General features: G+C 36.4%; 1 protein-coding gene across 3 annotated transcripts in view; it reads left to right on the top strand.

Moving 5' to 3' along the window:
* NETO2 (neuropilin and tolloid like 2) overlaps nt 1-10,879 on the top strand; it is a 74,720-nt gene extending 63,841 nt beyond the window's left edge. For 2 of the 3 annotated variants that reach the window (XM_059904177.1, XM_059904176.1), the window contains 2 exons: nt 2,820-2,933; nt 4,075-5,278. In XM_059904177.1, the coding sequence (XP_059760160.1) occupies nt 2,820-2,933; nt 4,075-4,655 (695 nt within the window). In that variant the 3' untranslated portion in view covers nt 4,656-5,278. Of the gene's footprint in view, nt 1-2,819; nt 2,934-4,074; nt 5,279-10,829 lie in introns of those variants that run through there. The other variant, XR_009498970.1, reaches the window with a different exon arrangement.
* Nucleotides 10,880-13,421: the final 2,542 nt, after the last annotated feature.

Below are 13,421 nucleotides of genomic sequence, written 5' to 3'. Positions count from 1 at the left end.
CCAAAAAAAGTGTGTGATCAAAATAAAGGATGTTATGAATTTTTATAAAACAAAAGTCCCAGTTTAAGAATGTCCATTTGTAAGCACATTTGAGAGCTCCAAACAGTACATTTTTACATGCTTATCATTAATTCAAATTGTTAAACTCTTTTGTTCTTCTCTAAAATGTTAATGATTTGTAATTATTATTAATCCATCCATGAAAATATTTCTGAGGAGGTTTGTATAAATGGACTAATTCTGCGTGAGAGATTCACTTCATTTCTACTCATTGTAGATTGCAGATGTGACTAAAATAGTATAACTTGGCTAAAATGAGTGATATAGAATAGCAACCAGGATATGTTTGACTTCTTCCCAAGCACTGAATACTAATATGTACCTCACTCTTTAAGAAAGGGAATGGTTTTAGGAAAGTAATTTCCAGGACTAGAACTGTGAAAGCAGCAGAAGATATTTTTGTTAGAATAAATCCATAGTGTGATTTTCAGTGACATACTGCCCTACGGGTCCCCTGCAGGCTTAACTGAAGGAGAGAACCATCTTTCACCATCATTGCCACATCTCATCAGAAGTAGAGGGAAGCTAAAATCCTAACCCCCTCTTCTCTCCCACACCATGACCCATAGTGAGTAAAGGGGAAAGGAGAAAGTTCTCAGGCTGTAAGTAGAGAGTAGTTCATAACTGGCAGTATTTTTGCTGTTATCTTTGTCCCTTATTTATAAAGACTTATAATTCAGCCATTTTATATAGTTCTGAACTGAAGCATGTCATTAGCAACCCATGTCAATAACTGATACTTTGATTCTCATTATAAACAGCTATGCTTGTCCTTTGAAAATCCATAAAGCTTAATACATTTGTAATTTTAAATACACTTCACATTTCTACAAAATGAAATCTGACAATATCAGTGCTGCTTTCTAATTGCTTTAAATAATGTTGAGAACAGTTATAAAGAACTCTATGATAAAAAACTAAGGGTATTTTCCACTCACTGTTCAATCAATAAGAAACACTGCAGAAAACCTGTCTTTTTTGACACTTTTGGAACTATGAAGAGCCATCAAAGTACGGTCACATAATGTTCTGTTGATAAACTTTAAAAGCTGATGATAGTTTGACTCAGAAAATCAGAATACCTAGAAGCCACAGTGCTGTTTATAACTTCACTCACCCTGTCTTGAAAATAGCTTCTCGTCCCTGTATCCGCATTTGTGAACTGGATAAAATAGGTAAAATAAGAATTCAACATGTAATATGATATAGTATATAATAGAATTATGGTATGATATATAAACAAAAAACAGAAAACTCCAGTTTTTAGAAATGAGGAATTCAAAAACGCTATATGTTCTCTAGGACACTTGTTATATTTTAAAGTACACACATTTGTGTAATATGATTTTATGATAAATATGACACAACAGAAGTGGGTACACTAGCTAATTTTGTACTTGAATAAAACACCACCATACATCTTCATTGGCTTTTCTATCCTTAATCTAACAGCTTATGTATGTAACTAATACTTACTGTCCTTATGATGAGCTTTGAGACCATTAAGGTTTTTTAAAGAATTATATCAAATATGAAATTCAATGGCATATATTCCATATATCTTTACTGTTTAAAACATTTTTTTTGAAATTCCAAAGAGTGCTTTTTTTCCCTTTTTGCCTGTGGTAATCCATTCATCCATCAACAGACATTTGGGTTGCTTTCACCTTTTGGCTCTTGTGCATAATGCTGCTATGAACAGCAAGTATCTGTTCTAGTCTCTGCCTTCAATTCTTAAGAGTATATACCTAAAAGGAGAATTGCTAGAGCTTATGGTAACCTATATGAATTTTTTGAGGAACTGCCATAGTATTTACCACAGCAGCTGCACCATTTTACATTTCTACCAGCAATGCACAAGGGTTCAGTGTCTCCACGTCTTTGCTAACATTTTCTTTTAACATTTTGAAAAAATGTACCAGGCTATGGCGCAGTGGTTGAGAATCCACCTGCCAGTACAGGGGACATGGGTTCGAGCCCTGGTCCGGGAAGATCCCACATGCCATGGAGCAACTAAGCCCGTGCGCCACAACTACTGAGCCTGCGCTCTAGAGCCCGCAAGCCACAACTACTGAGCCCACGTGCCGCAACTACTGAAGCCTGAGCGCCTAGAGCCCATGCTATGCAACAAGAGAAGCCACCGCAATGAGAAGCCCGCACACCGCAAAGAAGAGTAGCCCCTGCTCGCCGCAACTAGAGAAAGCCCGTGCACAGCAACAAAGACCCAACACAGCCACAAAAATATATATATATACCAGGCTATATACTAGTTTCATAAGAACCATGGGAAATACAGTTGACCCCTGAGTAACAGAGGTTTGAACTGTGCAGGTCCACTTATACATGGATTTTTTTCAGTAGCAAATACTACAGTACTACATGATCCATGGTTGGTTGAATCCACAGACGAGGAACTGGCTATGGAGAGGCCTACTATGGGACATGAGCGTCTGCACGTTTTGGTGTCTGCAGCAGGTCCTGGAACCAATCCCCCTCAGATACCAAGGGATGACCGTATATTCATATCGTCATTACACTAAAAACAGTCTTTTAGCGCCCACCCTAAGTGCAAGTTTACATGAGTCAGCAACAGAGAATACTGGCCTTTGTCTTATTGTTTGTGTAGTACAGAGTGTGTTCACAAAAAAGCCTGTGAGGTAAGATATTGACTTTATAAGAGTAAATGTAAAATAAATCAGGATGAGTTGTAATCTGTATGCTTTCAGTTCTTAGCAACAAAGTTTCCTTTTTTCCTACAGCTCCCTGCACAGGCAGCACTTTCTTTTGCCATAGCAACATGTGCATCAATAATTCTTTAGTCTGTAATGGGGTTCAAAACTGTGCATACCCTTGGGACGAAAATCACTGTAAAGGTGAGTCTACTGGCAGAGGCCAGCCTTTTTGAGAGAGGAGTGTCCATTGCCGTTCATTAAGAAAAAATTAAAATGTCCTTTTCTACAACTGTGCTTGGCATAACTGCTTTGGCTGGAATAAACACATATAAAATAAATGTTCTCCTGAATGGATCATAGACCTCTGGGATGTGGTAAAAGTGAAGAAAAATATTTATTCTCAACAAAAGCCTTTTTTTTTATAGACTATGTTTTTTACCTTAAAGTTGTTCAAAAGTCAATCATGGTATTTCCTCCCCTTATTTTCTTGGTCATTTCTATTGTAAAGATACCTTATTCTCATAATAATTTAGATTGTAACCTAGAGTATTCTTATTTTTTAAATTAAATGGAAATACTATTTAATAAAAATCAACTGATGGATTCAGTCTTACAATGTAAAAACAGACTCATTATAAGGACTGCTTTTTTTATTCCATGAATTTCCAATGCTGTATTTCCAGTATATACTCCCTGGAAGATAAATATGGCTTGTGGTAATACTAGTTGAATGTCTACAAACTGGTTATCAAATCACTGTTTCAGTACTAAAGTTTATCTCCCTTTTATTCTCCCAAGAGTTCAATAAATATCTTACTATAGAAAGTTAATGTAATCTGATATGGCTATCTTAAGTACTTGAGAGAAAGTATTTTCAGGTAATCATTCAAAAACAGTACACCATGATAACATACCTGAGTGGGTTAGTCAGATCATTTTCGTTCTCTCTTGCTTATGACCATCAGTAGAAATACTATGGGTATACTCAAACCTACCATAGAGCAGAAAGCTAAACTTGATAGAACAAGGGTATTTTGTTTTGGCGTTTTCTGTATTCATGTATTACTTTGATTTGCAAGCTATGTATTCACGTACCTTCTGAGTAAACAAGTCCTTTTCCTTTTTCGTAGTCTGTCTAGCTGCGTTATGATTGGTTAGTTTAACCATAAGTCGTAATGGGATTATTTTGTTTAAAAACCTAATTTTAAATTGCATTTTCTGTGTTGTATTTGAAAAAAAATACAGAAGTGTTCTGCTTTACTTAAAAATACTTTACCAATTTGTGACAGGACTCGTGAACAAATTTTAAAAGCCTCATCGTTTTTCTTTCTCTTTTCTGCAGAAAAGAAAAAAGCAGGACTGTTTGAACAAATCACTAAAACTCACGGAACAATTATTGGCATTACGTCAGGGATTGTCTTGGTCCTTCTCATTATTTCTATTTTAGTACAAGTGAAACAGCCTCGAAAAAAGGTCATGGCTTGCAAAACTGCTTTTAATAAAACTGGATTCCAAGAAGTGTTTGATCCTCCTCATTACGAACTGTTTTCACTGAGAGACAAGGAGATGTCTGCGGACCTGGCCGACCTGTCGGAGGAACTGGACAGCTACCAGAAGGCGCGGTGCTCGTCCACGGCGTCGCGGTGCATCCACGACCATCACTGTGGATCGCAGGCGCCCAGCATCAAACAAAGCAGGACCAACCTCAGTTCCATGGAACTTCCCTTCCGAAATGATTTTGCACAACCGCAGCCAATGAAAACATTTAACAGCACCTTCAAAAAGAGTAGCTACACTTTCAAGCAGGCACATGAGTGCCCTGAACAGGCCCTAGAAGACAGAGTAATGGAAGAGATTCCCTGTGAAATTTATGTCAGAGGGCGGGAAGATTCTGCACAAGCATCCATATCCATCGATTTTTAACCTTCTACTGAAGGTGACGTTAATTATTAAGTATGTACGTATGTAGCCTACGGAACACCCATCCTGTCTTCAGCAGCGAACCCTTTTCTCCTGTCAGAGCCAGGAAGGTCTTCATTTCCCGTGAACCCAATGTAATGGTGAAGTTTTTATTATCTCAGGCAGTCTATGTATGTTAACCCAACCTAGGAACTTAATTCCATTCAGTAAAAAACAAAAAATAAGCCTCTATTGCTCAGTGTCCTACAAGCAAAGCACCAGTTACATAGTAGCGTTTGGAGAGATGAAGGTGTTGCACCAGGCTCAGCGGGCCTGCCGGTCTTAGCAGCAGGAAGACTGCTCCGGATTGATACAGCTCTGTCAATGTTTTGATCCCACAATAAGTTTAAAAGTAAGATTTTTCTTCACATTCCTTTTATTTTTTTCTTTTCTCTAAATTTAATTTGTTTTATAAGCCAGTAATTTTACCGTTTCTTATATAAATGGTTCATGTATCACACGTATTTCAATATAGGCATTTGTTCTAGAATTTGTCAAAATATAACTAGTTACTGTGATAAGTGCCAATTAAGACACAGAGTTGTGTTTCGTCCATCTGTTTCTTCTTGACTAGTTTCTATACTGCTGCCTTTTAATTACTGGATCCTTAGTCTTTATTTTCTGTGATATGATTTAGCACCTTTAAGTCATATTTTGCCTTAGTTATATTATATGAAAAAGTTTCATAATCCTGGGATGTATGCACCATTGCCAGTTATACCTAAAAACTTGACAAAGATTAAAATTTTTAGAAATGCTTTGAAATTTCCCAAGTTTTATCACATTCAATGATAGCCCATTCATTCCTGTGAGCAAAAAGTCATTTAATGCATTTTGGGGGAGACCTATCATTATATTTATTTCCACTGTTTCTCATTACTAGATCTGTGTTTTTTATTATTTTTATAAAAAGATTATTTCACTCCCTTTGTATTGGTTTATCTTGTAGGATATGGTAACCAAGGTTGTATGAGAGTTAAAGGAAAATGCCTAAGAAACTGTATAAGCCTTTAGATTGCTTCTTAACTTGGGACAATACGTTTTTCTAGTTCTTACCAAGAATAACAATTTCCACTTTTTTTTAAACTGCACTTTTGACCTTATTTTTTTTAATGGTGTATAAACAATAATTTATAAACATGATATAAAAACTCATTGTGTTTTTTTAGACTTTTGATATTATTTGATACTGTACAAACTTTATTAAATCAAGATTAAAGAGCTACATGACAGATTTCTTTCAGTGTTTGCATTAGCGACTTTGTATACAAATATGCTGTGATGGAACTGTACACTATAATTTATTGTAAAGACCTTGGTAATGTGTACATAAGCGTTTGTTTCCTCTTGTTATTGCATTTAGTTTATGATAAATTTTTCACTGTGTGATATTTATTGTTCTAAATCACTACACAAATCTGATATTAAAATATACATTGTTACATGATTCTTCAATCATGTTATTTATGGCACTGAGATTTTCGATCTTAAGATATATATGGAAAGGAATCCATTTATTGAATTATAACTAAAAGATAAATTCTCATTTTTGATATTTTTTGTAGTTAAATTCTCAATGAAATGAGAAATTAAAGTTTCACTGGATTTCATTGATTTTTTAAAAATATCACATCTGTATGTTTTCTCAGATTAATGAAAACTGTGACCTTAAACATGATACATGTATAATACTCCTTCAAAATGCTTATTATATCACATTTTTTATTTTTTAAAAAGTATATACTATCCAGAAGATAGGAAAGCCTACAAATAGTATTGTCTTGATTTAAGTTTTTTTAAAGTCAGCATAATTTCCTGTTTTAAAAATATAACTTGGGAAGGTAAAAAGACTTAACGAATGTAGTATTCAATGAACTAATGAACCAGAGCCAGATTAGGTAGCTAAATTCTTTCAGTAGCTGTTTGAATAGGCATTTTAGTAGGTAACACACCACACAGTATTTAGTAAATCCTTAATAAAATAATAACTGTGATCTCATTCTTAATGATAATGAAAGGAAAATTATCATATTTTCTATGTAAAATTATATCCATTAAAAAAAAATATTAAATCGTCTTTAACATCTATAGTAGAAAATAATACAATATGCTTAACTAGTCAGTTGTAACTGTATTTTTATTTTTGAAATTTGTACCTTGCTGTCTCTTAAAAGGGTATGAAGAGGCCTACAAAATACAAAGCCTTTAAAGCAGACATTTAACATTAAAAAAGCACAGAAGTACATGATTTCAGGCAACTCAGCAAAGCTTGGACAACAAATTTGATTCTAAATTTTCTTGCTGCTAAAACAAATGAAATCTTTGTTTTTCATAGTAGAAAACTCAAACTTATCTGCAAGAGGCTAGTTTTCTCTTAAACTAAAGAAAGGAGCGTCTTCATATTGAATGACATTTCCTCATAATTTAAAGAAAATGCAAAAAACAGAGAGAGGCCATAATGGTAAATCTTAACCCAGTGAAGGCACATCTCAGTGTGGTCTAGGAACTAAAGAACCAGACGATCAATAGCTAAGCTAGCCTGAGACTGGCTTATTATTTTATTTTATTTTATTTTGAATTTTATTTTATTTTTTTATACAGCAGGTTCTTATCAGTTATCTGTTTTATGCACATCAGTGTATACATGTCAATCCCAATCTCCCGATTCATCACGCCACCACCACCACCCCCGCCACTTTCCCCCTTGGTGTCCATACGTTAGTTCTCTACATCTGTGAGACTGGCTTATTATTATTCATTGAACTATGGGTGGGTATTAGATCTCATTTATTTCTTAGTCAAACATTTGGCAGTATATGATATGAAGAGAAGAGAATGAAACTAATAAATTTTAGGCGTTATTAGCAGAATAATGCTAATTGCTGTATATATAGTCTTTCATCTTTGAGGTCAATGAGAAAACTTTGCAAATTGTTTACTAATGTGAAAGCCATAAATTTTAGTAATTTAAGAAGAAATTTAGCCATCTTGTGGAAGTTATTACACCCTTCAGAGAGAATATAATACCCAGTGTTAAACATAGAACAAAAAAGGCAAATCTGGAGGAGAGAATATCTTCAATTCAGAAGCAGCATTAGGTGCACTTGTACAGCACTGTCATTTGTGACACCGTTGATCCCAAATTTAACACAAGGTATCCAATCCCCAAGTGCCCTCAAATTTCAGGAAACCTACTAATCCCAACATCTGAAGTATGTAGGAATAAAGTATGATGTACCTTTTGTGAGGGGAAATGTTCACCCCCAAAGGTTTAACAAAAAGCAGAGGATTTTCCACATTTCAAAGCACAAAAGAGATAAGAAACACTCCTTTTATTTTGACTTGTTAACAGCTTGTGTCAGTGTCTGTCATGTTTCATATGATTATTAGGCATTAAAAGAACCTCCTAAATGCCTGAACAATTTTATAGTTCTGCTGTTGTCTGGTGAGGATGCTTCCTTGTTTCAGAGGTGTGTCAACTGATGAACAGGATAGGGAAAGCCTAGTTGTGACTACAGGAATAATTCTCAATCAGAGAATAGTAAGCTGTCTTACAAAATGGTGTCTGCTGTATTGTTCATGATCAGAAAGAACCTTGAGATTTTGGTTTTTTTAAGATCCAAGAAAGATTATCTGCTCCAACTTTATTAATGAGAAGACTGAAGCCCAGAGAAGAGAAGGCAGTGCCCACATCTCAGAGCTAGTCCAGCGCCCTTTCCTTGCTTTCTGCCCTCTCCCTGCTTTAGCTGACTATATGTTTTAAAAGCCACTCTAAACAGCAGCCCAGATGTTTCATGTAAGGTTATCAATTACTCTGATTTAAAATGTAATTTATTCTACAACAATTTCTTTCAAAGCATTATGTTTTACTTTTTTTTTTCCTTATGTAACACTTTGTTATTCTACAATTTTGTTGCCATGATTTCTTGGCACCTGCAAACTCTACAAGACAATTACTGTGAATTCTTAATAAACAATGTTTGTTAACAATTTATATCCTTGACATTGGACAGAAAGAGCTTTCAGTGTTTTGCTTTTGTGATCTTTTTTAAATCTAAAGGAAAAAACGTATACTCTAGAAATTAAAACACTTGTGTGTGCTGTATCTCTTGAGTTTGGAGAATGATTTGAGTTCTGAGCTAAATAATATGACAAGTTGACCTCGGATATCTTTTTTTAGCTTTCTGCAAAATCAGTTGTCCATGTTTTATATACCTCTACTAATAACAAACTCATAATTCTGAATTTGCTTTTTTTAAAGCAACTTTTCCATATATTTCTGTGATTGGTTTAATGACTACAAAAGCCCAGGAAGCTAATGACTGGGGTGCATGTTTAGTATGTACTGTCTTGAGTATATCCTTTTGAAGCAATGATTTTTCTTTTAGAGGTGAACTTCCAGACCATATAAGACTTCTCATATGCTTAATACTCGATTTGATACATCACAGTAAAGAATTTGACCTTTGAACTGGGAATAAAACTTGTGTTTTGATTTCCTTGCTTGCCTCAATTTCCAAAGCCTCTAGAAGTCGCAAAGAATCCTAAATTCCTTCCCAGGCAAAGTTGGCATTTCCTGTCCGGTCACTTCCAAACTAAAATAATCATAGTTACGATAAAAAATAAAAGCATCCTCAGGCTATTTCACCATTTTAAGTTTTCAAATAATCTTCAAGTGAGGAACTTAAAAAAAAAAAAAAAAGAACAAGATGGTCTTAAGTTGCCTGCAGTATCCAGGCCGCTGCCTCTGGTCACTGAAGTGGCCCTGAGATCTTCCACAGAGTGGGCTGTCAGAACACGTCCTTTTGAGGTACACAGCCAAGCTTAGTAAGGGTGGGTGAGTAGACCTCATGAAAGGTGTACCCTGAGGAGAAAGCAAAGGAAGCCAAAAACTCTTGAGTCTTTCAGTCACACAGATCAAGGAGCAAAAGGAGAAGAAAGGTAGCTACCACTGGTCTGTCTCCACAAATAGTTACAGAGCAATTTTACTTTTTGTGTTATTTAGGATCAAGAAACAGCTTTTATCTAAAAGTGGTCTCACCCTCCAAGCTTTGTCATACTCTGTAACATCTGGTGCTAGCAGGCCACTTGAGCCGGTACCTTCTTTATTGAAACATTTTGAGTACCTGCTGATTGCTAGAAGGAATTTGGAATTTCCACCAAAAATCTAGGTTTTGAACATGCTTTTCAAATCTTGTTCTATTCTTCCATTGATGACATTGTCTAGGATTTGTATTAAGCTTTGTATTAAGTGGTGTTTCAGAGAAGCATTCACAAATTTTGAACCCAAAAATAGTCATGTGAATTGTAGGGGAGTTTTCTCTACCTTTGAGTAACTCTATCAGTCTGTTACGTGTAACGCCTCAGAAGACAATTTAGCTCTGAAAATGTGCACAAGTAACTTGCTGAAACTGACTCAAATATGTGGCCTCTGCCTTTCACATTCATAGTCTGAAGGTAACCTTACTTTCTCAGTCATTAGTTTTTAATATAAAAAAAAGAATAAAGCTTTAAATCAGTGGTAGGAGGCTTCCGAGATAGCTCCCAGCAATTCCTACCTCCCGGTATTCACAATCCTCTATCATCCCCTGTCCTTGAATGTGAGCTGGACCTAGTGACCTGCTTCTAATGAACAGAATACGGCAAAAAGGACACGTTTCTCCTGAGATTAGGTGACAGAAAGACTCTGTCTTCTATCTTGCTCACTATTACTCTCGTGCTTTCCTGCTCTGATGGAAGCCAGTTGCCATGTTCTGAGATGCCCTATGGAGAGGCCTATGTGACAGGAAACCAGGGTTTCCAGGCAGCAGCACAGAGGGCCCCAGTCCAACCACCTGCAAAGAAGTGAATCCTGCCAGCAACACATGACTGGCTCTGGAAGAGGTTCCTCCCCCAACTGGAGCCTTGAGATGACCACAGACAACACCTTGATTATAGCTTGTGAGGGACCTTGAGCCACACCCAGATTACTGACTCAGAAACCCAAGATAGTATATGTTGTATTAAGCTGCTAAACTTAGGGGTAATTTGTTACGCAGCCATAGATATTACGGAGCTAGAAAAGACAATGGCATGTCCCAATTTCACCCCTGGGGTAAAAGTATTGACGGAATCTAACATGATGTTTTATGTTTGCAGAACTATCAGTGCAGTGGGCACATCTTGAACCTGGCAGCATGGAATGAGGAGAGCTGGTCGTCCCCTTACATGAGTACCTGTCAGCTATTTTAGCCTCCCCAGCCACAAATAAAAACACTTAACTAAATCCATTCTCTCTCAAGTATGGCAAAAGATACTGAAATTTGATTCTGCATTTGAAATGTAAATAAGATTACAATTAAATCCTAACTCTCGAATAGTGCCCCTTTTAAATCACTCGTCAAGTCTCCTTTGAGTAAGATGAAATTATCTTAAAATGAATAAAGGATAAAATTCTATTCAAATTCTATATAGTATTCCCATAATTCAGTCAAAATCTTTCATATTTCCAATCACATTAGCACTCAATTTCCTAGACTGCAGAGCTAGTTATAGCTCTTTCATTACTCCACTTGAAAAGGTGATTCTTGGGAAAACTGATTAAGAAAGCAATGGAGCAGCCCCCCCACCCGCAAAAGGTTGAGGGGACTGCACTGAGAAATACAAATCTTTCATGTCCAGAACCACTCTACCCCCAAAATGAGAAATGTAGCCAAAACATTTCAATACAGAGATTTTTCTGTTGTGATGAAAAATAAATAGATTTCCTGGAAGAGAATGCTCATTTTTCCTTTTTTTTTTTTTTCTTTTGTTTTGTTTTGTTTTGCTTTGCTTTGCTTTGCTTTGCCTTGCTTTGCTTTGCTCTGCTTTGGTCAAAATGATCAAAAGACCAACTCTGCAAAGTTTTTGTTTTCTGAAATTGTTTTCAACAGCTGGCTGACAGCCACAGCTACCTGCTACAAGGATAAACTGTATCTTTCATTGTATCTGTGTATAAATATTTCCTTTGAATTTGAAGCTGCTATTGCTGACATTGTTTTGCCCTGTGGGTAGAATTGTGTCCTAAATGCCTTTCTAATATGAATGCGTCAAACCTTAGCCTCTAGAAGTAGGATAGCACCTGTTGCTTTGGCAGCTCCACCTTATACCCTGATCTCTGCAAGAGAGGCGCCGAATGAATCTCTAGTCTTCCCATCCTGCCATTTTTAATTGCTAGATGGCAGGCAGTGACTGTACTGCTTGAAGCTTTACGTTGTTTTTCTGCGGGATTGGGAGAAGTGCCTGCCTTTCCACTAGGAGCCTTGTGGATATCCTCTCCGTCATTTAAAATAAGCATACCCACACATGCACTGTCCAAAAACTGTCCTCTCGTGCTATCGCTACCTTCTTTCATGAGGATCCAGTGTTTTGTTTTGTTTTCCCATTACCCACAAATGCTCACACATTTTTTAAGGAAATTCTACAACACCAAATCAGGTTCTCTGAAGAAACTCCCAAAGTTTGTCCGTGAAAATGAGGGACCTTCCCTGACCGGTGCAGGTCAGTGCTAGGCTGAGAGGTGTACAGAGAAACTGTCTTTATCAAAAGCCATGTCTTAAAGGATGTGCCAGGGAATGCTTCTGTTTTAAGCTGACACTTTCACCTCTCCACCCTAGAAAAACAGCTCGCTTCTCTTCCCCTCATCAGATAGGCAAAGAAAGTGATTGCCCACTTTTTAATTGTAGGTTTACATAAACGCACAATTCTAGAGCATTGATTTTTTGGGCCGTAATCTACACTTTAACACACTGAGCTGCATTTGGCGGCATGCCAGATGTGTAAAGTTGGAATTTAATGACATTTCAGTAGCAGCCCCAGAATTTAGTACAGTACCATTGTCGAATACTAATGTGCCAGTAGCAAGAAAACAAGAACAGAAACAGCTTCTTTCTCAGGTACCTTTTTTGTCTTTCTTGGAGATGGGGAAACTGATAGCAATTAACAATTTGATGGAAACTTCAATCTCATAAAGAAACTCCAGTCAAAAGCAACCCATGGTAGTCGCTATGTTCCGGGAACTTTATCAATGAACCAAAGGTAAGTTCATTTTTAATACTTTACAATGTTAATTATACTGCCTATTTATGAAGTTTGTGTTTTTCCTGAAAATGTTATCAAGCACTTTTACTTTCTGAAAATAATTATGGACATCAGAAGTATTGTGAATGGCATCACCATGTGATAACATCATTTCTGCTTCTCATGACTTACAAAATGGAGTTCCGTTTCCTTTTAATTAGAGGGGAGAGTGAGAAAATCTAATTTTGAAAAAATGAATTTTCTTATCCTAAAGAATGGGATTTCTCAAACTCAGCACTGTTAACATTTTGGGCTGCATGATACTTCGTTACAGGGAGACAACTTTGTGTATTGTAGGATGTTTAGCAGTGTCCCTGACCTAGACTCCAGCAGCACCACCCCGATTTATGACAACCAAAAGTGTCTCCAGATATGGCCAAATGTCCCCTGGAGGGAGGGGTCAGAATCAGCCCAGGTGAGAACCACTGCTATAACGAGATTAAAGGGTTTCAAAAAAAAAAAACAACCAAAAGCTGTTGAAGTCTATTTTAAAGAAATACTTCAGCTACTCAGCCATAAAAAATAATTAAATTTTGCCATTTGCAATAACACAGATGGACCTGGAAGGTATTATGATTAGTGAAATAAGTCATACAGAGAAAGACAAATACTCTGTGTTATCACTTATATGTG

This window comes from Balaenoptera ricei, chromosome 19 (genome assembly GCF_028023285.1).
Source record: "Balaenoptera ricei isolate mBalRic1 chromosome 19, mBalRic1.hap2, whole genome shotgun sequence".
NCBI classification, from domain to species: domain Eukaryota; kingdom Metazoa; phylum Chordata; class Mammalia; order Artiodactyla; family Balaenopteridae; genus Balaenoptera; species Balaenoptera ricei.
The sequence above is the reverse complement of the archived record's forward strand: the minus strand, read 5'-3'. Positions and strand labels throughout refer to the sequence as shown.